Consider the following 26,424-nt stretch of genomic DNA (forward strand, 5'->3'; position numbering starts at 1 on the left):
GAGAGAGAGAGAGAGAGAGAGAGAGAGAGAGTCAAGTTTTTCTCTAATACCTCTAGTATGATTGGTATGAAGTAAAAACACACTTGTATGACTTTTGGCTTGTGGCTCTGGTTAGTTTTTGTTGCAGCCTGATCGTACAATGGAATCCATTACTCTTGCGTGGGAGTCAGTCACTCTATCCACTAAATATCTGAAAATGAATGGGGTTCATTCTAGACCAACAACATCATTTGGATTTGGTTGGGCTTAGCATGAAAGTGTTGAGCCTCAAAATGTTTGTTAATTTTGTTGGAAACTGAGAACAATGTGGCTTGCCAGAAGACACAACATGGCAATCATAAGTTCATAACAATCATTGACCTAACTGTATCAAAACGAAAATACATAAATTAATGAAATCACAAAACAAAGAACAAAAGTTCTAATTAATCTATTATCATATAGTCATATGAACCCACGCACTGCAAATAGTTATCAATTACAATTTTACCCATCGTGGTGTGTTGAAATTAACGCAAAATATGCAAATGATATAATCAACAATATCCATGTTTACAATCCAGGGGGCTGCAATCAATGTGTTCATGCATATTGAAAGCTGCAGGAATATATATATATATATATGGACGGTTGTATGCATTCAGGAATGTTCAGTCACAATTTTAAATGCATTCTTGCGCATTTTAAATTGCTTTCACACTTATTAATTCTGACAGTTAAATACTGACCCAAACATGGATACAGCATGAGTGCATTGCATGGTAGGAACATTATTACTAAGAATGATGTCGACTCTAGACTGTTTGCAGGTCCAGTGCGATAAAATGCATTCTTTTGGGACTGTAGAACAGTTATTTTTGCATCTCCTATATTTCTGTATTTACGCTGTATAAATAAACACACGTGATAAAAATCACAGTATTTTAGTCATGCTACTGTAACATATATGTTGGGCTTGGTTAGTTGTTTGTTTCTGCTTTTTTTCATATATTATAATACTTGTTTATCACGATACAGTCAACATATTTACTCAGATGACTTTAGTGTGCCAATATATGAACTACGGCGTGTCATTCATTGTATCACATTACAAAGAATACATTTCACCATGGAAAGATTGCTGTCTATGATCTGTGTTACCTCGCTTGTGCTTGATAATCGGAATATTTTGTTTCCATAATCTGTAGACTGTTCTGTTGATAAACCGGAAATCCCTGCAGTTCATCCAGTGTTTTCTGTTTCTCAAGGTCATAACCTTATGACATCACGGTACTAATTGTTTTTCCATAGACCTCAATGCTAATGTTTTGTGAAATAAATATAATTTCTATCCTACCTCAGCATGCATGTCACACACTGTCATAGAGAACAATGTTAGATTGTCAATTTGACAAGGCCACAACCAGGTACTCCATTGTATTTGAGATAACTCTGCTGAAACCAAACAGGGGTAAGAGTTATCTAGTCACACTAGACACATTTTGAGTCATGTATACCACATTAATTACAAAAATCATTAAAAATACAAAATATGATCTAGATATGAATTAACATAATCTCACATATTACAAACAGGCTCATCTTTTTCAAAGCCTAACAGAAAGTACAACTCTTACATCATGCACCAATCACAGCTAGTTTTGTTGTTTATTTCTGAACACAATGTTCCATACACTTTAAGCTCCGCCCACCTGGGGTTGTACAATTGGTACCGTTATACCTTATGCATAATCAGTGCACATTATAAAATGGCTGCAAAGCGGATATTACCTATCGTAGCTAGAAAATATTTGCAGGAGAAGTTCTTGAAACAAATTACGGTTGAAAATGTCTATAATTAGACTGGCAGCACTGGTAACTGGTTCAATCTCGTTTATTCTCGTAGTTATATGTTTAGCCATCCCCTATTGGATTTATATGGTTGACAAAGAGGTGTCGGTGCCAAGTTCTGGTACGAATTTCACCATTACAGCAAACATAGGATTCTGGGACTACTGCTTGAATATTGAGTCGAATGGAGTTATACAAAGTAAATGCGGAAAGCTTTACGAGCCGGTTCAAAGCGGTAAACTTTCTTACAATCTTTTTTCTAAAGATAAGATCGTGCATTTCGCATCGTTAATGATCTATACCCTCTAGTTAATAAATCTTACACACACACACACACACCCTGTCATAGAGAACAATGTTAGATTGTCAATTTGACAAGGTCACAACCAGGTACTCCATTGCATTGAGATAACTCTGCTGAAACCGAATAGGGGTAAGAGTTATCTAGTCAAACTAGACACGCACACGCACACACACATATATTCTTTACAGCCTGATTAGTTTGTTCCAATAAATTTGAAGTTTCACATTCTTTATTCAGAGATATAACATGGAGTCCATATTTATGGTAGTATGTAAATGATGCAAAAATCCGGTATTAATTTATATCTGAATCTTTGGAGCTAAAGGTTTATTTATTTATTGTTTCAAAATGGCATCAATTAGACTGCATGGATTCGTCCTCTCCTCAAGTGCCTCTTTCTAAGTATACTAAATTACTTTTTAATATAAATTTACTAGCATCCGTGATACTTCTGAACTACTGTAAATTTAATAATGTAATGTAAATCGGGGTTGCAACAAACCACAAATGTATTGACCCAAAACACACAAACCACAAATGTATGGACCCAAAACACACAATCGTCAATGCATGGAACGGTAGAACATCTTTCTGAATCAACAAATTCATTCACAGAAAAAATAGTCTTCTTTTCTTTTTCGGGGAGGGGGATCGGTAAGGAACCATGACAAATTATATCTACTGTAATGTAAGAATTCAGGACATTTATTAGATTGTAAAGTTAATTATAGTTACTTTCGCTGTAGAATAGTTGCCGTCTTGTCATGTTTATGTGATTAATCTGGAATATAACTTCTGACTGTGACCCTAAGTTTGCTATATATCATGTGTTGTATTCCACGTATCGATTCCTATATATTAGTCAAGTTTAAATCTGACGCCAGGCGATCTTAAACAGTCTATGACCAGCTGACAACGCAACATATTGATCAACACGTGTCTCTTGCAAGAGGATATTTTTAAAAATATGACTTGCAATTTGCACACTAATGTTGACGGATTCTTGGAAAACTGAAACACTGCTGTACCCAAATATAGATTAATTTGTATATATTGAAGATTCATCATTTCCCATTGAACGAAAGATGCAAATTTGGGCAAATTGCACTCAACAGTTGGTAATAAAAATGACAGGTACAGGGCCGGATCAGGGATGTTGTTTCCGGAAACCCCCAGGCAATCCCCTCCCAAAAAACACACGATCACAAGCACTAATGTACAGTCACTAGTCATTGGAAATTAAACCATAGTTTTATTGAGTGTTATGTACACTCTGAGTAAACAGACACATAGACTTATGATTTGGTGCCCTTTTGATGAAATTCAGGGCCATTTTGAAATTTTGGAATACACACCACCAACAACTGACATGATCCAGCCCTGATATACATTAATATTGTGTAGCCGTAATAAAACAGCCCAATGTGCAATTTTAAACCCAGCATTTGCTAAAGAGATGAATCATATTGTTATGCATGCAGACAAACATGGTGAAAAATTCTTGTAATATTTTATATGGAGCTTATTTACAGTTTCTAAACATAATGTTTCCAAAATGATGAAAGAAATGAGGAAATAATGTTAAGGAAAGAGATGACACAACATTGTTTTCATGTTTTACTTTTCGATCTTCCTATTTGGAAAGTTGTATACTCATCCTTTAATAATACGTCACACTTCCGGTGAATGCACAATGTCAAATAACTAGTAACTGCATGCCTTGCACAAAACACACCATTATTTTTCTATCTCCTGTTTCTTACTTGTGGTTGTTCTGAGGCCGACATCCTTGAATAAATACAGAATTCTTTCTCTGATTCCCACTTCGCACTTGTAGTTGTCATGTAACCTCCATCACTGAACAAAGTACAAAATACTTTTTCTTATTCCCGCTTCACACTTGTAGTTGTCCTGAGGCCGCCATTATTGAATATGCAACAGCTGGTAATTATACAACTCGTCCTGATTATTCAAATTACGTGATAACATTCGGTCTTAATCAACTTAGTGACGCTATATTTAAGATTACATCGTTTGTTTAGTTTCAATGTGTGAACTGATATGATTTTGCTTTCGTTATCTAATTTAACGTACCGCTGTGATCGTTTTAATTTACTTCGATTTTTCTAAATGTCCCTGTCTGGCTTCCAGTTGCGTAGCCATCAAAGTCAAAACACGATGGGTGACACAGGTTAGTAGATAACTATCAATCGTCGTCCTTAACCGACTTTGACTCTTTGAAAGAGACTGAGGTAAACGCAGCGATAAGAAACGCTCAATGCCTTGTCTAGAATCAATAAAATACTTTTACATTTAACTTGTACCGGAAATGACATAGTTTACGAAATCACCTGGTTTCAAATGTCTGCAACTATTGCTTGCCCACATTGCAGTTAGTGATTTCGCACCCATGCGACAGAGAAATATACTTGTTTTGCTAACCTTACTTTTCTTGTCTCAGTCGAGTCATCTCAGACCAGTCGTCTCAGTCAAGGTGTCGACGCGCTCAGAACTACTTTAAAAAAAGAAACCCATGTTGTCTTCTGCTGTGCCTGACGTAGTTGTACTAAAATCAAACAACAACAACAACAGCAACTAATATATAACAAAAAACATAGTAACTTAAGTTGAATCCATCTTTGAGAGCACACCATACAAAAACAATTCGAGAGAGACAAAGACAAACGCATATTATGTCGAGCTTTTTGGTATTATGCTTGTTCGTTCCACACAGCATGGTCAATTTTATCCTATATGCAGGCCTAGCTCAATACATTTTTAAATCAGCGTCATTACGTGTAGCTAAAGCTACCTAACTAGTTTTAAATACTTCGTGTGAAACAAATTATATACTGTTAGCTACATTTAATGACGCTGACCTGAAAATAACTGTGCTACAGATAGGATAAAATTCTCAGTGCTGTGTGAAATGAACAATGTAACAGAGAACACTTATCCATGCATATATACTATAGACCTATACACTTCATAGCCTCCCTACTCTCTTAACAACTACGGAAAACGTAGTAACAGCCAGAAAAGTGTTATATAAAACATTCTTTTTTCTAATTTTGTTAAGCATCTCCACTGTGGCCCGGTTGAATCCAAAATATACCTACAATATTTAATGACAAATAATACACTTACCAGCCAGAAGGAATAATTTATCCGTCAGCACATTAATCCATAAGCAAATTTCACTGTAGCACTTGCCATTATTTCCAGGACAGAAAAATAAATGTTCAAAGAATCTGTGAACTTGAAAGTTTAGCACATGATTATTCGCTAGAGTCCGTTTTTGAGGGTCTATTATACACGGGGGTAATTTTTCAATCAATATTTAGGACAACACAAGTATGTCGCACACAGTTTTACCTCCTCCAAAGAAAAGAATAGTTATATACGATAGCGACACATATCTCTAATTACCCATGAATAATCTAAAGAAAGATGTTACTCTTCGTTACAGCTTGTACTTGGTATAACTACAGTACAGTAGAACTGAGTAGCCAATATCGTTTTATTATTTACAATATAACTTTTCAAAATTGGAACTGATGAAAATAAAACCGTTTTTTGCAATAAATATTAATTATTTATTGTCAATTTCATACAACATCCATATATTAAATGTGATAATACCTCATTGTTATGCGACGTTTTATGTTGTTATTTTTCTTTGCTCACGCGTATAAACTGTGTACTTCGAACGCAATGGTCACACCACAGCACTCATTAACATATTTATATTATTGCGCCGCATGAAAACATTAGACGTGAACACTAGTGCAGAATTTTTTTTTTACTTTAAAGGAAAATATTGGGTGAGAAAAATAATCTACGTTGGGGTTTGGACCGAGCCAAGGAAACCTAGTCGCGGGTTTATATTATATGTCTCCCCACGAGGCTTGCCCGAGTGGGGAGACATATAATATAAACCCTTGACTAGGATTTCCTTGTCTCGGCCCAAACCCCAACATAGGTTATATATGACACGTAATAAGATCCATTATAACGTTATGAAGTTATTGTGACGTAATAAAACCATGGGCTTAATTATAGTTCAAACTGTTTATTATTTAAATTCGAGGTATTTGTGATGGAAAAGGCTAAATGTATTCAAATGCATTAAACAGTGCAAATCCATATTTTTTTTACCAACCATGCAAAGTTGATTTAAAATTAATTAACTTAAATGATAGCTCAAGGATATGTTGTTTAACCATTTATGGTTGAATGTAAGAATTGAAAACTTTTGTGAGCCCTCGCTGAAACCTAATCACATAAGAGTTGTATAGTACATCGCATTCTGAAAGTTAACGGAATTTGCTGTCGAATACGGTATACTTTAGGTGTGTGACTTTTTGATGCATAATAATAGAAATTTAATCTCTTCTCCCAAGACGCTGACCACCCAAAAAATGACACTAGAATCATACATAATACAAGACATTTGTGTTTTCAAAATATTCATCCACCTTTTCATAATTGTAACACAATCAATTTTCAGAGATGGCAAATGCCTCTGCTGCTCTGTTGTTGATTGGGATGCTGATGATGGCGGGAGGCGTGCTCGTGTGCGGTATGAAAGAAAATAAACTTCCGCTTGTTGGCGAAGGATGCGCTTTATTTGCAGGTTAGCATTTATAGGAAGAAATTTGTTGCTGAGAACTGTTTAAGGGCATCTTATCTAATGAACCACGGGAATATAATCTAATCAAAGACCCAGTAATTGTAATTTGATAATCGTGAAAGCCTACTAAAAGTTGCTAAACTTCAAAAGGTATTAAGTTATGTTATTAATTAGCGTTCTTGGCAATTATATATTAAAGTCCTTTGCAGATCACGCAGTCAGCTGCGTTATTTTTATATATTACTTTTGCTTTTTATTGAAAGTCTAGCGTAGATAAGTCCAGTCCTTACGAATATAATTACACAATATTTCATTAATCGTAGCATTTTAAATTATATTCCAAAGAATTATGGATTCTTACGCTACACATGTATAGGACGTAATTTGAATATAAATCCGGGAACAAGGTTACTGCATCATCTTTGCTAGTGGTAAAATTAACCAATATGACACAGTTGCTAACTTTTGATGTTCAAATCGGATCATATCGGTGTATTTGTCTACAAATGTTTCACTTAATATCAAAATGTGGCATTCGAGAGATTTTGTTGTCACTGAGAAGAACTTTTCGTTTAAATATTATGGCAGGGATGGTGATTCTTAATGAACAACTTGAGATTCTCTCTTACCTGGATGAAAGACAAGGCTAATATATTGTCTGAGATTATGGCAGCGATGGTGTTAACGAAATACAGGAGACAGGTCCGGATCAGATCAAATGTTTTGGGAGTCCAAGATTTCAAAAGGACCCCGACTTTCCTCGAAAGGTCACCAAAGCAAACGTTTTTGTGTCTGTTTACTCAAAATGTGTATATTACCGAATAAACATTGCACAAGAATAAAACGATGGTCAAATTTCAAGAGACAAGTGACTGTATGTTTGTGTGTGTACGTTCTTTCTAGCCTTTTGTATGTTTTCGTACACCCTGGAAACACCCCCTGATTCGACCCTGAGAGATTTTGGCTTAGCTGAATGTAAAACATAGCATATTTTTGATATTATGACATGGATGGTGATTTTTACTGAAAGACTTGAGATGCTGACTTAACTGGATGAAATGCAAAGCGTACTTACTGTATGGCTCTACATCTGACGTTTGACGTTACTGTATGGCTCTACATCTGACGTTACTCTATGGCTCTACGTCTGATGTTTGACGCGCTTACTGTATGGCTCTAAGTCTGACGTTTGACGTACTTACTCTATGGATCTACGTTTGACGTTTGACGTGCTTACTGTATGGCTCTACATCTGACGTTACTCTATGGCTCTACGTCTGATGTTTGACGTGCTTACTGTATGGCTCTAAGTCTGACGTTTGACTTGCTTACTGTATGGATCTACGTTTGACGTGCTTACTGTATGGTTCTACATCGGACGTTTGACGTTACTTTATGGCCCTACGTCTAACGCTTGACGTGCATTGTCTACTCGTGCATCAGACACCGTCGGTCGTTCATCATTGGTAATCTCCAATCAAGGTTTCCTATATTCTAATAAATTATACTGATCCACTAACAGGTATGCTTATGTAACATAGAAAATATAAAGGAGTCTCTTTCTTAATAGTAAGTACATGATGTTAGCTAAATTTGATTCGAAGTTTCTTTGCAGCAAGACCTTCCAGATTTAAACTAATGGCCTGAAACTTCTGTATGATATTGCTGCATTGGAAAAGGTAGAAATCATTCCTTCCGAACAGTTCAACAATTGCAACCAAGTTTGAAATAAAATATTTGGCCTTTAACAAGTCCTAAAGTGTCTGAAAATGAATGATAGTGACATGCCGCGAAAAATCACGCTTTTACGAAAAACGAAAACATCGCAAGGAAACCTTTCCCGATACCGATGTACTTGTGGCAGTGTATACACAAATTATACTGATTTGTAAAAAAATTTGTCCTGTGATAAACTTTAGAGCATTCTTATCTCCAAACCACATTAACCGAAGCAGCAGGGGGGGGGGGCGAATCCGACATTTTGTCCAATCGTCATTTGGCTTAATTATTACTTTCTGCACTCAGCGGATCCGGTGTCGTCAGCGCCTGGTAAAAAAAAAACGACGTCGTCGTCGTTGTCATCGTCGAGGGGCCAAATCGACAATTGTCCGGACGTCATTTGGTTTAATTAACACCTTCTGCGCGCCGATCCCCAGCGTCGTCAGCGTCCGGTAAGCACATCGACGACCGCGTCGATGTCATCGCCCCCCTGCTGCTATGATCTTACAAACAGAGTGATCACTAACTCCTCCTCTTGCAGATCAATTAGGTTATTTGACTGATCGGTAAGTCTGAAATTAATTCTCGTTAAAAACCGATTATGGCATCGCATATAGACCGGATTAATCGGGTTCTCAACGATTAAAAATCCCGGAGGGGCTGTTGGTGAAAACGAATAAAGGATATACCCCTGTTGAGCTTGATTTGATTGCTTGGTATCTACCTGGTAACTCCCTTCGATAACATCGCACACTAGATTAATCGCTATCACCGATGCGATATTTACGTTGTATGGAGCAATATGCCTACCACCATCTCCGTTATCGTGTCTGAGGATATAAGTTGATGGACCGAGAAAATCATTAAGAGACTTTCTTAGTTCTGTCGCGTTGTATCCTGGAAACTTGAAATTGGGTAAATCGGCTTCTGTGATATTATACTCGGTTAGGAATTTTTGTTTACTACCATCGCTGTTATCGGATATCATTTTAACGATTCGTTCATTGACATATTCCATGTCTGATATAAGTTGATTTAACACCTCAACGTGTTTTCGTGCTTTTGTTTTCCGTACTTGTTCTAGTTGCAATTGGTAATAATGATTAATCTCGACAAAAGTATCAGTGATATCACTTAAAATAACTGTTAATATGGCGACCGATTCAGGATTTTCCTTATGCTGAAAATACCACTGCATGATATTCCTGTCTTGAAATAAAAACCAACTGGGTGATAACGTGCTTTTCATAATAGATAATTTATCTAGATACCGGGGGGTAATTTCATGATACAATTGCGCATTCGTGTGCAAGTCCTCGGGGGTTTCACGAGGTGGATTCTCGGGCCATCCTAGTATGGTTCTTATTGAACTGTTATAAATATCAACCATATACCCCGGTGTGCTTATTTCAATCGTCGACGATAACGTCGGTTCATGAACCGTAATAGCGATTTTTGATTCCTTTCCTGTGATCGATTTTATCCTGCGCTGAAATTCTCCATTGATTTGTTCTATTTGGTATGACCCAGTTGGTATTGTAACCTCCTCCCAGTCTGGGGTCCCATCGGGTTTATTTGTCCGTGCAAAAACCAGCGAGTTATTAGGTTGTTGTCCGTTAAATGCGTCCGCTCGGATATTAGGCCAACTGTGATATATTCGCAATTTTGCCAGCGCTATTTCCTTCACTGGAACCGGCGATGGGAAGTTCACACTGAATTCGGGTTTCGTTGACGTTATCGATATCATATTTGTTTGTACCGGGGTGGTATTCTCCGCGATCCGCTGAAGTAATTGAAACCCCTCGGGGTTCAGCGACATTATTATTATTCGTTGTTTTTAGTGTCTAATTTCAACAACCAGGTGGTTCCGGCTTCCAGTTGAAAATCCTCGATTTTTGACATCGCGGAGCTATACAACTGGACCATCGTGGAGAATTCAACATCGGATACGAACAAATTATCAATCGATAACGAGATCAACCCGGATAATTTCGAGTACGCGTCGGATACTATTTGATGTTTTACTGTATACTCGTTGAGTTTTTTCTGAAAACACGATGATATCTTTTTAGTGATTGCGTTGGCGACTCCAGCAATTGTTGTCATCGCGGAGACAGCGATTGGAACAGCGATCGGGGCTATCGTGGTCACCGTGGATAAAATAACACCGGCGCCAGCTACTATACCCGACACCGAGTACACGACCGCGTCGATGGTGGTTATTTTTCTGCGGTATTTTTTTATTTTTGCGCGGTATTGTTCGGAAAGCGTTTTCAAATTCGCGGAGAATTCTTTTGCGGTATCGAATCGATATTGATGTGACGTCGGTGATACCTCTGATTCAATTACCCTCGTGGTCATTTTATTCTAAAAGAGCTAGTGTTTTTAATTACTTAGATTCGCTACAAATTCCACATACCATGTGATGTTTGCCCGGGCTAAATTTCCATCAACGGCATAAATTGTAAACTGTTCAGTTGCGTTCTTGTCTATAATTGTTGATATTGTATTGTTAAACCCAGATGAACTCGACGATAATATATTAAACTGCATCATTGAAACCAGTGTCAATCGATAAATGCCCTTAACAGTTGCGGTAGTATTTACTGTATTCTGTGTAGGAGTCCAATCGAATGATCCATGCCGAATTGTGTATACTGTGTTGATGATGTTCTCATGAGGGATTTTTATTTTTTCGAATTGCTCTGCTACTCTCGGTAGTCCGTCTTTAATCGCTTCAACATCAGTTCCGATTATTTCTATTCTCCGCAAATTCGCGTCTATATTATTCTTGTTCGCTGCAACCCTAGTAATGAGTATATCTATTTCCTGTATATGCGCGTCCACATCTTTTTTGTTCGCTGCAACCTTAGTAATGAGTGTATCTATTTCCCGTGTATGCGCGTCCACATCTTTTTTGTTCGCTGCAACCTTAGTAATGAGTGTATCTATTCTCCATTCATGCGCGTCTATATTATTCTTGTTCGCCACAATATCAGTTTTGATCGTTCCTATTCTCTGTTCATGCACGTCTATACCTTTTTTATTCGCTACAATATCAGTTTTGATCGTTTCTATTTCCCCTGTATGCGCGTCTATATTTCTTTTGTTCGCTGCAACATCAAGTTCGATTGTTTCTATTTCCCCTGTATGCGCGTCTATATTCCTTTTGTTCGCTGCAACATCAGTTTTGATTGTTTTTATTTCCTGTCCATACACGTCTATATTTCTTTTGCTCGTTGCAACATCAGTTTTGATCGTTCCTATTTCCCCTCTATACACGTCTACACCCCTTTTGTTCGCTTCAATATCAGCTCTGATTGTCATTATGTCCTGTGTATGCGCGTCTATATTCCTTTTGTTCGCTACAATATCAGTTTTGATCGTTCCTATTTCCCCTGTATGCGAGTCTACATTATTTATGATCGTTGCAACATTAGCGCCGATTATTTCTATTTCCCGTTCATGCACGTCTACACTCCCTTTGTTCGCTGCAACATCAGTTTTGATTGTTTTTATTTCCTGTCCATACGCAGTGATATCATTTATAGTTGTTGTGATTTCATCCAGCTTGGTATTTTTTTTACCAAAGAATTTATCAAAGTTGTCATCGATCCTGTTAACATTTTTTCGTAACGTGTAAAATTGGCCCGACAGCGTTGTAAACTCCGAAATAGTATTTTTTATTGTTGCAAGATTCGGTTCGGTTACCGTCGGGGTCCCGAAAAAACTAGCGGTAGTGAGTTGTATATCGGTGACAGATTTTTTCACCTCGGTGACAGATTTTTTCACCTGCGCGTCAAGTTCGGTCACCGATCTATTCAACCTTATAAAACCGTCTTTGACTAATGTTATCGTCGACAGATGTTCACCCGGCTTGAGTCGTCCGTCGCTGGTATACAGCGCGATAGTGTCCTCGGCGGCATCACGCCGTCGTGTTAAAACGTCATCCAGCGACACATTACTGGATTTCAATTTACCCTGGCGGTCTTGAAATACAACTATTTCACCTGGGTCAACACTTGTTAAATTCAACGTATCAGCGATTTCATCCTCGATTAGTTTTTTTATGTCATCGGTGGCGGGCGTTTCCGTGGATCCTTTCAGCGCCGAAACCGGTCGTCCCCAAATATCAATCATCGTTATTGTAAAAAAAACGGCGTTTCTAATTAACCCGCCGGGCCTCTACGACCCCACTAGTGTATTCGTTTACAACCACATGAGGTGGTTTCCGCGATGATGAAATCGCCGCGAGTACGTTCAATACCTCACGGCCACATATCGGTGGGTCACTTAATTGCTGCGTTGGCAGCGTGGAATAAAAAACCGGGGCTGAACACGCCCGGATATACCGCATAAACTCGTTCGGCGGGGCTAACCCGTATGAATCAAAATAGACGATCGCACGCGGATCAATCGCGTACGCAACCCAATGAGTTCCCGCTCCGGAGGACCCATCGAGGTTAATTATGCCGGTTTCAATATTTCTTGGTGCCGCCGGTAATTGATCCCTCATAAAAACACCCCTGAAGTTTTTTATCGCTAACGCGTCGGCGGCGTCTATTAAATCAAAATTAGACATGGGAGTCATAGACTCCTGAGTCAATAAACGGTTCCCGGTAGTCTTAGACCCTTTCCCGAGTACCATGAATACGGGGTTCCCGGTAGTCTTAGACCCTTTCCGGCTACGGGTCGTTTTTTTTTATAGCCTTTCCCGGTTGCCTTTTTCAGTGCCATTCCCGCCGCGGTACCAACGGCTCCTAACGCCGCCGCCTTAGCCACTGCTGGTGCGGCCGCGGCAATCAACGCTGGAATCGCAGCTAACAGCGGAAATATCCCACCGGTCTTTTCCATGTTTTTAATCGCTGCGGCCGAGAAATCTACCTGAACACCCTTTCTGTTCTTCATCGCATTATTGAAATGTTTTATTTGACGCGCCGTCAACGATATCTTATGATTACCACCTGCCATCTGTGACGGCTTCAGCGTTATTGTGGTCCCGCATTGTTTAGCCGACTTTGATCGTAATTTCTTGACTTGACCATCAGTCAACTCTACACTGACGACACTATACGACATTTTATTGTAAACGTGTTTGTGCTTTCAATTACATGTTTTCCACTGGCGCATCAACGATTCTCATTCGTCCACCAACGCCTTCCAACAGCATTGATTTATCGCTGAGAATGACAGCAATAGCTCTATAATTAGCAATAGTGCCGCGAGTTACATTAGCTCGGAAGTGTATATCAACGACGGATTGTCTTGTTAAATCAAGATGTTCCAGCGAAAAGTAATAGATCGGATATAGTTCTCTGAAATCAAGTTGTGATATTTGCAAACCAGTGTCGACGTTTTGATCACGACCCATGTACGACAGCAATCGATGATACACACGTGCGATATGGTTTTGACCGTAATTAAGTTGTATATCCTCAGATGGTTCCTGCTGGCCGTTTATTCTCAGCGAGACGTCAGTAACGCCTAATCGATCAAATATCATATGGCTGGATAATTGATCATCAACTCTCGTCATATCCTGCAACGCAACAAATATATGACGCGGAGCCGAAATACCTTGTTGTGATGCCAGGTTCCATGTGAATATACCATTGATATTTGATTGCTTAGTATCTGTTGTTGTTGTTAGCCAACTTAGTAATGATTTTCCTCCCTGCTCCATGAAGGATAGCAATCGTGCCTCTGTGGTAATGGATGGAGTCAACACCGGCATCCACAATGACATTTTAGTTAAAACGACTTTACCAGGGTCATTATTTGGATTTGCAGTATCCGCTGGAATTCTCCAAATTGCATTTCTATCATCACCTTTTCGCACAAGTACCACGGTATGCTTTGCTCCGTAGATAACTTTTCGCACGTTCCTACAAAATCCAAATATATGATGCAGTGGAATCGCGCATGAGAAAGATCTACGCGGTCCTGTTAACATTGATACGCGCGTTACAGCTCCGATGTTGAAATTAGGATCGCTGTTTATAATCATATTCTCAACATCAGCATCAGCGTCACCAGCATTTTTTTTTGGTCGTCTTACCACAAATTGCGAGTTTCCGGCAGTGTTTTTAGTATCCTTTGCAAACATCATAGATGGACCCGCTGATCTTGTATAATCGTCGGAATATCTTGCTAGCCCGATTATTGTTGTAGCAACATCAACATCGCGTTCTATAGACTCGATCTCTCGCCCGTCAGTGAGATATTTTGCGCTCTCAAACAGCGCCATTACGCCGTTATTGACTAAGCCAACTTTGGTACCATCTGGATACGGTGCTGGTACAGCAGGAGTATCGGCCTCTGTTACAAGTTCTCCTTCGATTTCAATAAACGCTTCACACGGTAAAAAGTATTTACTGGTATCATGGACTTGAAGTTCAATTCGCGATCGTATGTCGGGTTGTACTGCATAATAGGAATAAAATTGATAATTACGGACAGAATCATCCTTGTGCACTGGTGCGTCCATATCAAACGCCGGGTCAGCTGTTCGTTTAAACATTTTATTTAATAATACGCTGATGCATCTAAATAATCGTCGTCGTTTTAAACCACTCCCCGCTATTATGTTTGCGGCGTCATCTTGATTATTGTTTACCAACGACGCTAGTTTTTCTTCCACGGCGTTATTTATTACTTTACTGATATTCGCAGGCATCACTGTCGTTGATGGCATCACCGGTGGTTTTTGCTTTTTTCTTCTCACCAACGACATTAGTTTGTCCTTTGCTGCAGAAAGCGCCTTTCCGGCAACGTCTCCAATAGCACTAATACCCTTATCACGAATAACATCAATAGCCTTCATTCCTAATTGTTTGGCTAACGGCGCTACTTTTGGAGCCATTCTTGTAAATAACCCCGCAATGGTGCTACCGAGACCATCTCCATAGTACGCGCGGTAAACAGGCAATCGCGAGTTTACCACGTAGACGAGTACTGGTTTATCGTGGTTGTAGTGTATGATCATCTTTATTATAAAAACACCGGTTTTTCAATTAGTGATTGTGATCATCACCCCTCCCCACCGCCGTGTGGAAAACCGGAATAAATTTTATCAAAATTTCCTTGGGTTTTTGCCCTCGATAAAAATCCGGTTTTTTTCCGGTTTTTTCTTGATTTCTAGTCATTTTTGGTCGTTTTTTGTTGCCTATAGTCGTTTTTTTTCGATTTTTCAGCAAAAACATCGATTTTCTCTAAATGATTTCCTGGGGTTTTTGCCCTCAAAAACGGTCAAAAAAAGACCAAAAACGGTCAAAAAATGGCAAAAAACGACCAAAAACGGTCAAAAAACGACCAAAAACGGTCAAAAAACGACCAAAAACGGTCAGAATTAACAAAAACGATAATTTTTTTAATCATCCACGAGTTCGTCTATGAGCGTTCGATACGCACTAACGTCCATGATACCGCCCGTAAATAACCGCTTGCAAATATCAGCGGCCTCATTGATTATTTCCGGAGAGTTATTTCCGGCTCGTTTTCCTCCGATTAGTACCTCTAGCCGTGATATATCACTGAGAACACTGTTAGGACAGGTAACGCCGTAGGATTCTTTGCCAACAGAGTATCCTTTTCCTTTTTTTTGTTTTACCCTTTTTTCAACTTCCTTGTGGAATGCGTCGTAATCGGGGCCACCACCACGTGGTATTTCGTCCCTGTGTATTCTCGCTAAATACACTATTCTTGTCCAATCCCTTAACGACTTTATATTTTTCTCGTAACCGCTATTGATATGCTCCTTATCTCGTATGCTCTTAGCAAATTGTCGGCGGCAAAATCAAATAATTCTTCCTCCCCCCTGCTGAAGCCTCTAATTTGATCCCTTGTGCTCTTCTTGAGTACATTACGGGGTATATTCCCCACTTTCTCTTTTTCTTCTTCTGATATTTCTTCTTCCGGTGTTTCTTCCGGTATTTCTTCTTCTGGTTTTCTTGCGGTAGCACCTAGTTCTTCTTCGTCGGCCATTGTAACATAAGGTTCTTGTGGTTCGGTTATAGCGAGTGGTGGTGGCCTCCGTGTTGTAGCAGCCGCTAGTGTTTCTAAAGACCTTTTTGTTTGTTCGGTCTGAGCCGCTATCTTTTCAAGCGCATCGAGGACGGGTACAGTTGCCGCCGTAACATCTTTGGTCGCTTTAGTTACCGGGGCAAAGAGTTGTTCGCTTCCAACAGTAAAATCGGTTTGTAGTTGCTGCCGCGTTTGAAGTTGTTCTCGGACCCTGTCTCGTAACGGTATGAACTTTTTAAGCGCTGCTAGCCGCTCTCTGGCTAGCCGAGTAGTAAGTGATTCGCCTACCATTATTGCAATTGCGAAGCAATTTCTAATTTCTCGCCGGAGTTTTCGTCTATAATCCTTCTAATGTTTTTGATCTTACTAGAAATCTCCCGGCGTCGTTCATAAACACGTCCGAGTTTTTTTCGTATTATTTCAACGGCAGTGAATAGTCCAATGAAAGCATTTGCGTCATTGTGGTACAAGTTTTCATTGATCGTATGTTGTAATCGTTTTATAAAAAAGTACTCGCGGGCCAGGGTAAAACGTCCCCGTTTCGACTGTTCGTTAATAATCTCATAATCGGATAATATTTTTTCGCTGTCGAGACCATCAGATAATTCAATTCCTTGATTTTTTAATTTTGAAATCTCGGCTAATATATTATTGATGTCTTCGATATTCATTATTCCTATAAAACATTTTGTTTTTAAATAAAAAAAAATTATTTTACAAAATGAACCCGCGCGGTGTGTTATTTATTACTATTGATAGTATTTAAACATAAAAGAGGTATTACAGACAATTCGTCATGGTGACCTTATTTACATATGAAAATCGAATTTTGCGTCCGGTCTTTTTTGAGATCGCTGAATTCTGTATTCCTTCTGCAACAAATCGTATTGAGGCGATACAAATGTCAAAGTATCTACTGGCTTCATTCATCGACTGAAATATTTTTTCCTCGTGAGTTGTTGTATCAAATGACTTTACGGGTTTTGCTTTGTTTGAGTATTTACCAGTTTGGCCTTTTTTGACATTCTGACTCTGAGAGATGGCTTGCAGGTTTGTAAGAGAATTATCAGTCTTATTATTATTAATATGATCAATAACGAGACCGTCGTTGATCAGTCCGTTGAATACCTCAAATACCGCCCTATGAACATGGTACTTCTTCTTTCCGGCACCAAACATCAGATACCCCTGATTACTTTTCCATCCAACCGGCTTCTTCAGTCTACAATTTCTAACAATGCCGTCGCGAGATGCCTCGTAATTAACGAGCACAGGGTGAGGTCTGAACTCTTGGTCCATTTATATAATAATACTACTTGTCTAATTTATTATTTGGTTTAATTATGAATCTTTCAACGTAGTCTTGGGGGGTTTTGATGACGAAATCGGCGGTAGGGTCAATGACGGCGTTTTTAATTCGCTTGTCATAATAGCGTTTTAGTTCCCTGTATCGCTTTCCGCCACAATTGATACACAACCGCGATTTTCCTCTTACACCGACGTGACAAACCAAGCACGGGAGGGGGCCAAGAGAACCATTACGAACGCTTTGTAAATGATACCCGCAGAATTCACCTCTACATGATTTATTGCACGGGGTTGTCGACCCAATCATCAACCATTTGCAGTGATTCATTATACTATATTCTTTCATTTAAATACTTGTTTTAATTATATGGATGAGTTCGAGAGATTAGCAGCAATTAAGCCCTGGAAAAATATTAAGTTCAATTTCGATAGAGTCCTCAAGGACACACCAAAAGCGTTAATAAACGATAGAACCCTGTTGAGTAAAATACGCGATTGTATCGATGAATTCAAGCGTGATGGCGCATCTCATAGTTGGTCAACATTTCGAATTGATGGCGTTGTTGATGCTACCATGAACGACAACCGCGCAGCAACGATAATATCACAACTTGACGGTAAAAGGTATTTCTTCAGAGTAAAATTCATTGTCCGGGTGGAATCAGGTGATTGGATCATACGTGATAAATTTGAACCAGTTCTCAGCGACAAGAAAACAGTCATTGTTAGCCGCGACTCCAAGCCGGGGCTGTTAACCGGAGTTGACAGACCATACTATGAACGAGCGTATCCTGAAACAGCAGTTGTTTATGGAATATACCCGTTAAATAAGAAACCTGATATCGGAAAACTAGCGCCGATGAAACAGTCAACGGGGATAAATTGTGTAGCAGAACGAGTAATAGAGCATTTTACAAATGCGTGTCGAGGAAACAAATTGACTGATTTACGACGTAGCAAAATCAACCGGTGGGAGGAGACAGTGCGCGAGCGAGGAGCAACCATCAGCGACATAGCGAGATTAGAAACATCGCTGAGATTTCCAATAACCGTTACAACGATAACCGGTGAAGTATTATACGAATCGAAGTACAAATCAAATGGAGCCCCAATCAAAATTATTGATCATAACGAACACGCATGGACGCCCGCGATCACAGTGTTTCCACGGGATAGAACAGTAAAGTATATCCCGGGGGAATTCCTGGAAGAGAACGGGTTTCTCGCGGAGAGGAAACTATTTGATGCTATCGCTTATTTGTGTAAAAACGACCCTGTATCAGTGTGGTTACTTCGCAGCGCTGATACCTTTGATCAGTTTGTAAGACCAAACGGTGAATTATATCGCAATGAAGCATTTCACAACAAGATGAAAAAAACCGCCATAGAATTTGAAGAGCATGATGAACAACTGCTAACAAATTGTTTTACGATTTCATCGGTTGCGGCTCATGTTGCAGCAAGGAAAAATGCGTGGAGCCCAACGCGCAAGGAATTTCTACCGGATGTACAATCCAGTTGTTTGGAATACTATCACGGTGGACTATGGAACACTGAATATAACCGCGACGCTATGATTTCCGTTGATATGGTTGCCTGTTATCCAGCGAGTTTTCTCGGGTATGGATCCGCCGCTGAGTATTTCAAACGATTTGGACACCCCAGACATGAAATGACTCGTGTTGCTATTAATGGACCACTGCCTGATTTTGATTTAACCGGATTCGCTCGCATAGTATCATTTGAGTTCGCGGCAGGACTTCATCGCTGTTGCTATATTTGGATCGGTAGACACATGACTGAAAAGAAGTGGCTGCCAATAGCGCTGCTACGGTATATGATTGATTGTAAAATGCTAGTTTCGTTGATTGTCAGTGACGCGATTATATCATACCGAGCGCAGACTGAAGTCTGGTTACCAGAACCGGAGCGTCTAGATAGCATAATTGACGAGTCCAAAAAACACATTGATGCCGACGAGGAATATATCGTCGAATGGTCCAGGAGGATATTCAACCAACGAAACATAGAGGCAAAAGATCTCGGTCGAAGAATAATCGGTAAGTTCACACAAGGTGGAAAAAACTGCGATTACAGACGATATTGCTCACGGCTGATTACAGATGACGCAGAATATGATTTCGTAATCAAGGACGCAGTGGCGAAAAATAGATACGTGAACTGCGAAACAGCTTTCTTGTCCAATGGAACAAGGTTGGGTACAGTTGTTACCTACAGCGATGGAGACAGCCCGGCATACCCGCATTTGAGGGCGTCTATGCTGGGTTACGCCGCTATCAATTTATTCTCGATGATAAATAGATTCCCCGACACCGCGGTTAGAGTAGCCGTTGATTCATTTTATATAGACGTAGCGTACAAGGAAAACGTAGCCGGGTTTACTAGTCCGGACGAGAGTTGGGGTACATGGAGAATTAAAAATGAAATACGACGCGATTATTCCCCGTCGGCAGATGTCACCGTTGAAAACAATTACCTACGCGGTGATAAATTATCGGAATGGTCTAATGCACCACCGTGTTCTGATCCAATTTGTAGACACAAAACAGTTTATTTAAGCGGCTGTGGCGGGTCAGGAAAGACGACTCGGGCAATTGAATTATTTCGAACGCGGACAAGTATAATCGTGCTTACACCGACCCATAGACTAGCGCGAGAAATAAAACAACGAAATGTTGACGCCGTTACTTATCACAGCTTTTTTCGATACAGCGGCGGTGAGTGGACTCCTGATCGAATGGGTGAAAAATTTATTCCTGGGGTTATCATTTGGGATGAGATATGTACTGTTTCGTTAGATACTTTACGAATGTTTCTTGATTGGTTGCTGCTCGCGAATACAGCGGTAATCATGTGTGGGGATCATGGCCAACCACCACCATTTGTCGGCGACGGTCCACATGATTGGTTAAAGGGTTTTGTGGACTATTATGAAGAAACCGATACTGATTACCGAGCACTTGATGAACAACTGCGCGGGGTTAAAAAATTAATCAGATTACAGCCGGATAGAATTCAGTGTGAAATAATCCGCGAGGTGATTCCGGAAACGCCGTTAAATGAATTCTGGGAAACATGGAGACCAAACGATTTGATTGTAGCGAGTAGAAAGATAGTCAGGGACACACTTCAGCGGAAGTTGTTTACGTTGCATAAGGAAAAGTTTCCAACGCGTCCAGTGCCGTTATGTTATAGACCCGCGGATACACGGCGGCAGAACATTGAAGTTGAAATCCCAGGCCGGATAGAAAAACAAATTCTCGTGCTGAATGATATCGTGCTCGTTGATATCAGCGTCGTCGAGGACGCGCTACGTGCTGATAAATCCCCGTGGACGCTAGGATACGCAACAACAATACATTCCTCGCAGGGACTAACTATCACGGACACAATTGTTTGGATAGTTGATAATCGCATCGAATGGTCCAATCTAGTCTATCTTGCGGTGTCCCGAGTACGGAGGATAAATCAGCTTCGAAGAATTGTTATTGACGGAGTCAGTGACGGAGTCACCATCGATGCAAGCGTCATTGATAGAAAACTCTCGGGTTACCGCCAACAGGATAAAAAAAAACAACGGCGTTTTGATATTGATGCCGAATTAATAATTGCGTTACGACAACAACAGAATAATCACTGCGCGAGTTGCAATTGTATAATGAGTTGGCGTTATTCGGATAAAGACACTCGCCAATTTACCGTGGATAGGATCGATAACAGTCTCGGTCATGTCAAAAACAATGTGAGGTTGACCTGTCTTGAGTGTAATAGACGCAACGGCGCTAGTTAAGACCACGCGGGGGTAATTGAGTATCGTTAGGTATCACTTGTAGTTGCTCGCGTGTAAATCCGCGCTGAGGAGCAGTTGAATCCAGTCTATAGATCGGTGGTCTACCAGTTGATCGTGTTATCGTTGATATGTTATGTGTGGTAACACTCCAGATAGGATCAGTAGCTCTTTTTTTACCGCCTTCAAGCTCTCCTGGTTCATATAGGTATCTAACAGTGACATCGCCAAGAATCGGCTTGGAAACGCTATTTATTTTTGATTTTCCGGGTATATACTCGTATTTAATCGCGTCGCTGGGCTTCATGTTGATTGGTCGGGTAATCTCGTTATTTAACGCTGCAATTACGCCTGGTAACCTTTTGACCCATTCACGAGATCGTTTTTCTTGGATGAATTCCTTCGCGTATTGATATCCAAATAACCGTTCAGCAAGAGTCCGATTGAATCGTTCAACAATTGCCTGATCACGATGTAGCGCAGTATGACCTCGTCGTACCGCGACGCTATGATGTTTGAGCGTTGATAAAACAGCGCCGCGAAATTCACTACCAGGATCAACTTGTAATAGATTTGGCCAGCGCAGAGGACCTCTTCGATAAATTCTTTCAAACGCAGCGGCTACTTCAGTTGCTGACTTTGTTTTTAACGGCTCCGCTTGTTTGTATCGACTCGCAACATCAACTACGGTTAGCGCGTATTTGTAACCGTTGTCATGCGGCAGAAATAGTATATCAGCCTGATGAACTTCATTAGGTACGCTGATATCAAAGCGCGAGAAGTTGATTTGTTTAGGCGGTGGTAGATAGATTTGCCATATAGCCTGTTTGGATAACCAATTAGCCGCAGTGGCCTTTGTTACCTTTGCAGCGCTTGCAAGCTTACCAATTGCGGCCTTCCCCTTCCAGTATCCTCTCGGAGAATAATAGATGGATTCCATGTTGTTATTATAAACGCTAGCGTTTTCAATTACCAGCGCGAGAAGCTCCGCTTCCAATCATTAATTTACCTTTCATAGCCGATTTTACCAACCATGAGGCCAATTTTTCTTTGACGGATTTATCAGGAATAGCATTTAACGCGTGAATTAATTTTACGTCCGCGATATGACGCTGTTGCAGATCGCTACTTTTGTAGTAAGCAACATCATGAGCATGACACGCCTTATCGATAGCGTTTATTGGGTACTCACCGGGTTTGGGCTGATTTTGATCATCGAGTCTAATATCTAATCGCGTTCCGGGGCCACAGTAGCTATATCCTGGGAGGTGTTTTTCTCCTGGATACTTTGCCCACGGGGTTCCGGGGAGTTTTGATAACTTGGCTGCAATATCACCTCCTCGCTTTTTTTTAAAACATCTCCGGGTCTAATAGAAATAAATCTAAATTTCTTTGTACCGCATTGTACACACCTACCAGTAAGCGCCGGTCTGTTATTTTTTGTTGTAGCGGTTGTCATATCATTTGTGCCAGTACGCACTCTACACTTTACACAATATAGATCCATAATTTATGTATAGAGACATGAATATAATTGACTTTTCAGCGACTAAAACAAGAGAACCAGTTAAGCATGTTGCAGCGTTACCAAACTCGATCCGGATGATTATCATCGGACCATCTGGATCCGGCAAGACGCAATTGTTACTCAATTTAATAATGAGATGGATGAAGTGGGATAAGTTGTATTTGGTTGCTCCTAGCGTAGATGATCAATGATGCTACGAGGTGTTGAAAGATTTCAACGAGAATGCATCAGCGATCGCTAAAAAAAATGTTATTGAGTTTATTACGGATATCAATGATGCACCGGGTATCGATGATATTGATGGCGACGCTAACAATCTAGTCGTGTACGATGATGTTATGTAAAACAATCAAAAAAACCCAGCTAGGATATTTTCCAGAGGCAGGCATAAAAACACTGACGTGATATATGTCACTCAACGATACACTCAGATTCCAAAAGTAATCAGAGACAACTGTAATATTCTTGCTGTATTCAACGGCGTTGATACACACACGCTACGAAATATTTGGCAGACATGGTGCGGCGGTGACATGGACTTTAATGTTTTTCGAAACTTTTTTAGTCATGCTCAGTCGACCCCACATGGATTTGTAACGATAAATTTACATGACCCTGGGACACGATATCGTATCGGACTTGACCAAATATTCGGTTAAATCATAGCAGCGGGGGGGGGGGGGGCGATGACATCGACGACGACGTCGATGTGCTTACCGGACGCTGACGACGCTGGGATCGGCGCGCAGAAGGTGTTAATTAAACCAAATGACGTCCGGACGATCCCCTCGACGACGACATCGTTTTTTTTTTACCAGGCGCTGACGACACCGGATCCGCTGAGTGCAGAAAGTATTAATTAAGCCAAATGACGATTGGACAAAATGTCGGATTCGCCCCCCCTGCTGCTACCGATTTCATTCAAATTTGAGGCAATTTAGCATCGGGGCATTTCAATTATATTTTTAAAATGTAAGTCTGAATGAAATATGACCTTCATTTAGCTCACACATAACACAGTGGAATTAGAGTATGTTTGATGTCTCCTTCCTCAGTTTTCTTCAGATTAAATTATATTTCAATCCTTTTATACACTTGTATTGCAGGACTATGCATGCTAATCGGAGTCGCCCTATATGGTTATGAATACAGAGAGGAGATTTTGATTGAGAACGTTGACCTTACCGTCTCTCACATGTATGGACCTAGCTTTTACATGGGTATTGTGGCTACTATCTTAGCGCTGGTGAGTGGGGGAATGCAGCTTGCAAGCAGAACGATTTCAGACACGATTGCCAATACCAATATTATTTGAGTACAACATCTGAACTCATTGCTATTGTGGACACTTTCTTCAAATTTGTTAGCGGGAGAATGCAGATTGCTGTTTCAGATGCCATATCAAACTTAATAACTCAGTGAATACAGGTGTTGCTTTGTGAATACAGGTGTTGAGCTCATTGGTATGTTCACGTTATAATGACTTCACCCATTAGGAAAGGAAAGCAGGATGCAAACGAATAAAAGTGTATATAGGATTTTTTGGAGAAAAGTTTGTAATACGTTCAGTATACCTAGCGATTTGCTACCTCACTTCTAATAAATTGGTATCATATTGATTTTTCTGTTTATTCTGTGATATTTTGATTTGATATACGTACTGAAATATAAATCATAGTGGATATTTTCCTGCAAATGACACCGATGTAAAACAAATCAACAAACAAAAAAAAAAAGCGAGATAAAACGGTACATATGTTTCATACCCACCAGGAAACTTCTACCTAAATAATTTGTATATACCAACCTAATTGTTTTATAAGTAATTCAGTTAAATGCAGCAGAATGTGTGTGTGTGTGTGTGTGTGTGTGTAGGTAGGAATTGATTCAAATGAAACCGGAGAAAATTAATCTGTTTGGTATTTGTTGATGTAGTTACAGAAAACTACAAAATGCAGGACCTTTCCCCTTAGGTTACATTTCGGTTGACGCACGACTCTTTACTGCTGATGATACCCATCAAAACCGGAAACCTTTGAGACCAAATTTATTTGTTGGTTTAGAAGCTTTCGGTTTCCTTAGGATTTCACAAGTGTATCAAAAATTTCTCGTTCCCACGCGTTGTCTCTCTCTCGCTGCACAGTTGATTTGGTTGCTTTTTGTTTTTATCCCCGCATCCAATATAACCCATGCCTTCCTCAGTTCTATCTCAGATAACTATGGTTGGTATGAAAAAAGCTGTGCCGCTTCTTAAATAACGAACATATTTTACAATACAGTAATTAGGGCTTATGGTTCCTGGATCTCGTTTCTTAATCTAAATAGACACAATATTCCGCTAGTATATGTTTGACAGAGTTCTGTTAATGAACTCGTGTTTTTTGAAGCAAGGAATGTACTTGTAACGATCTTGATTTTAACCTAAAAGATGCGAACAAGCACGTAATGACGATGAATTCAGCAGTAACCATGTAATTACTAGTAGACAGGAAGGCTGTCAAGTGGTGAATATTTCATATCATTCCAGCGTACGTATTTGCCATTAATGCAAACAAACGTGTGTATGTTTTGTTTACACGGTTACAGTAACAGTATACGAATTCAGTCACGGATCTTACACACATCAAATTAAGAACAAGCCAAAATTCTGAATACATTAGAAATATTCCATTTCCCTTTGACAGTGGCTATGTTTTTCGTTTAGCATAGGTAAGGAGAAAAAAAATGATGGTAACGGAAGTTCATGTCTCTAACAGTAACAAATACTTTTATGATGCCAAAATGTAGAATATGTTTTAAGATTCCTATCTGACAGCAACATCAGACTCTTCTCATATTTTAGTTAAAAAAGTTTACATAAACTTTTTTCACGGTAGTCTGATAGATCGCAAATAATAAGCCCCTCCCCCCGCCATATAGTAAACTGGACAAACAGCTACAGAGACAAGATGAAAGGTGATTTATTTCTTTACGTGGACTTGATCTTGCACTTTTCCTACTGATTCACTTCAAGCACAATTCTTGCGTTCGAATCAATAATAATAAACAAAGTTTTCATATATGTCTACAGCTTGTTTTAAATTAGTGTTATTCCTGAAAAGATATCAGGATTGTCTTTAGCAGCTATTTAAGATTACTGATAAACAATTGTAAGAACTGATAATTAAACGTCTGCATGTGTTCTGTTCCGTTCTAATAAAATACAATCACTTTGAGAGATATCGGTATTTTGTGGAACGAAAGGAAGACAGATTAAAAGAGAAGTATAACAC

General features: G+C 39.7%; 1 protein-coding gene across 1 annotated transcript; it reads left to right on the forward strand.

The window, feature by feature from the left end:
* Positions 1–1,746: 1,746 nt before the first annotated feature.
* LOC149790596 (uncharacterized) lies at positions 1,747–24,771 on the forward strand. The gene is made up of 3 exons (XM_089971426.1): positions 1,747–2,065; positions 6,645–6,770; positions 24,259–24,771. The coding sequence occupies exons 1-3, from the start codon at positions 1,828–1,830 to the stop codon at positions 24,465–24,467; spliced, it is 573 nt and encodes a 190-aa protein (XP_089827552.1). The 5' UTR covers positions 1,747–1,827; the 3' UTR covers positions 24,468–24,771.
* Positions 24,772–26,424: the final 1,653 nt, after the last annotated feature.

The sequence above is a fragment of the Sinohyriopsis cumingii genome, chromosome 10, assembly GCF_028554795.1.
Source record: "Sinohyriopsis cumingii isolate HCF-2022 chromosome 10, ASM2855479v2, whole genome shotgun sequence".
In the NCBI taxonomy this organism is placed as follows: Eukaryota; Metazoa; Mollusca; class Bivalvia; order Unionida; family Unionidae; genus Sinohyriopsis; species Sinohyriopsis cumingii.

Bases quoted from the DNA above. Each gene is read 5' to 3' on its own strand.
- LOC149790596 (XM_089971426.1), top strand. From the start codon at position 1,828: ATGTCTATAATTAGACTGGCAGCACTGGTAACTGGTTCAATCTCGTTT. The intron at 2,066-6,644 runs GTAAACTTTCTT...ATCAATTTTCAG, and splicing joins TTACGAGCCGGTTCAAAGCG to AGATGGCAAATGCCTCTGCT. The intron at 6,771-24,258 runs GTTAGCATTTAT...CTTGTATTGCAG, and splicing joins AGGATGCGCTTTATTTGCAG to GACTATGCATGCTAATCGGA.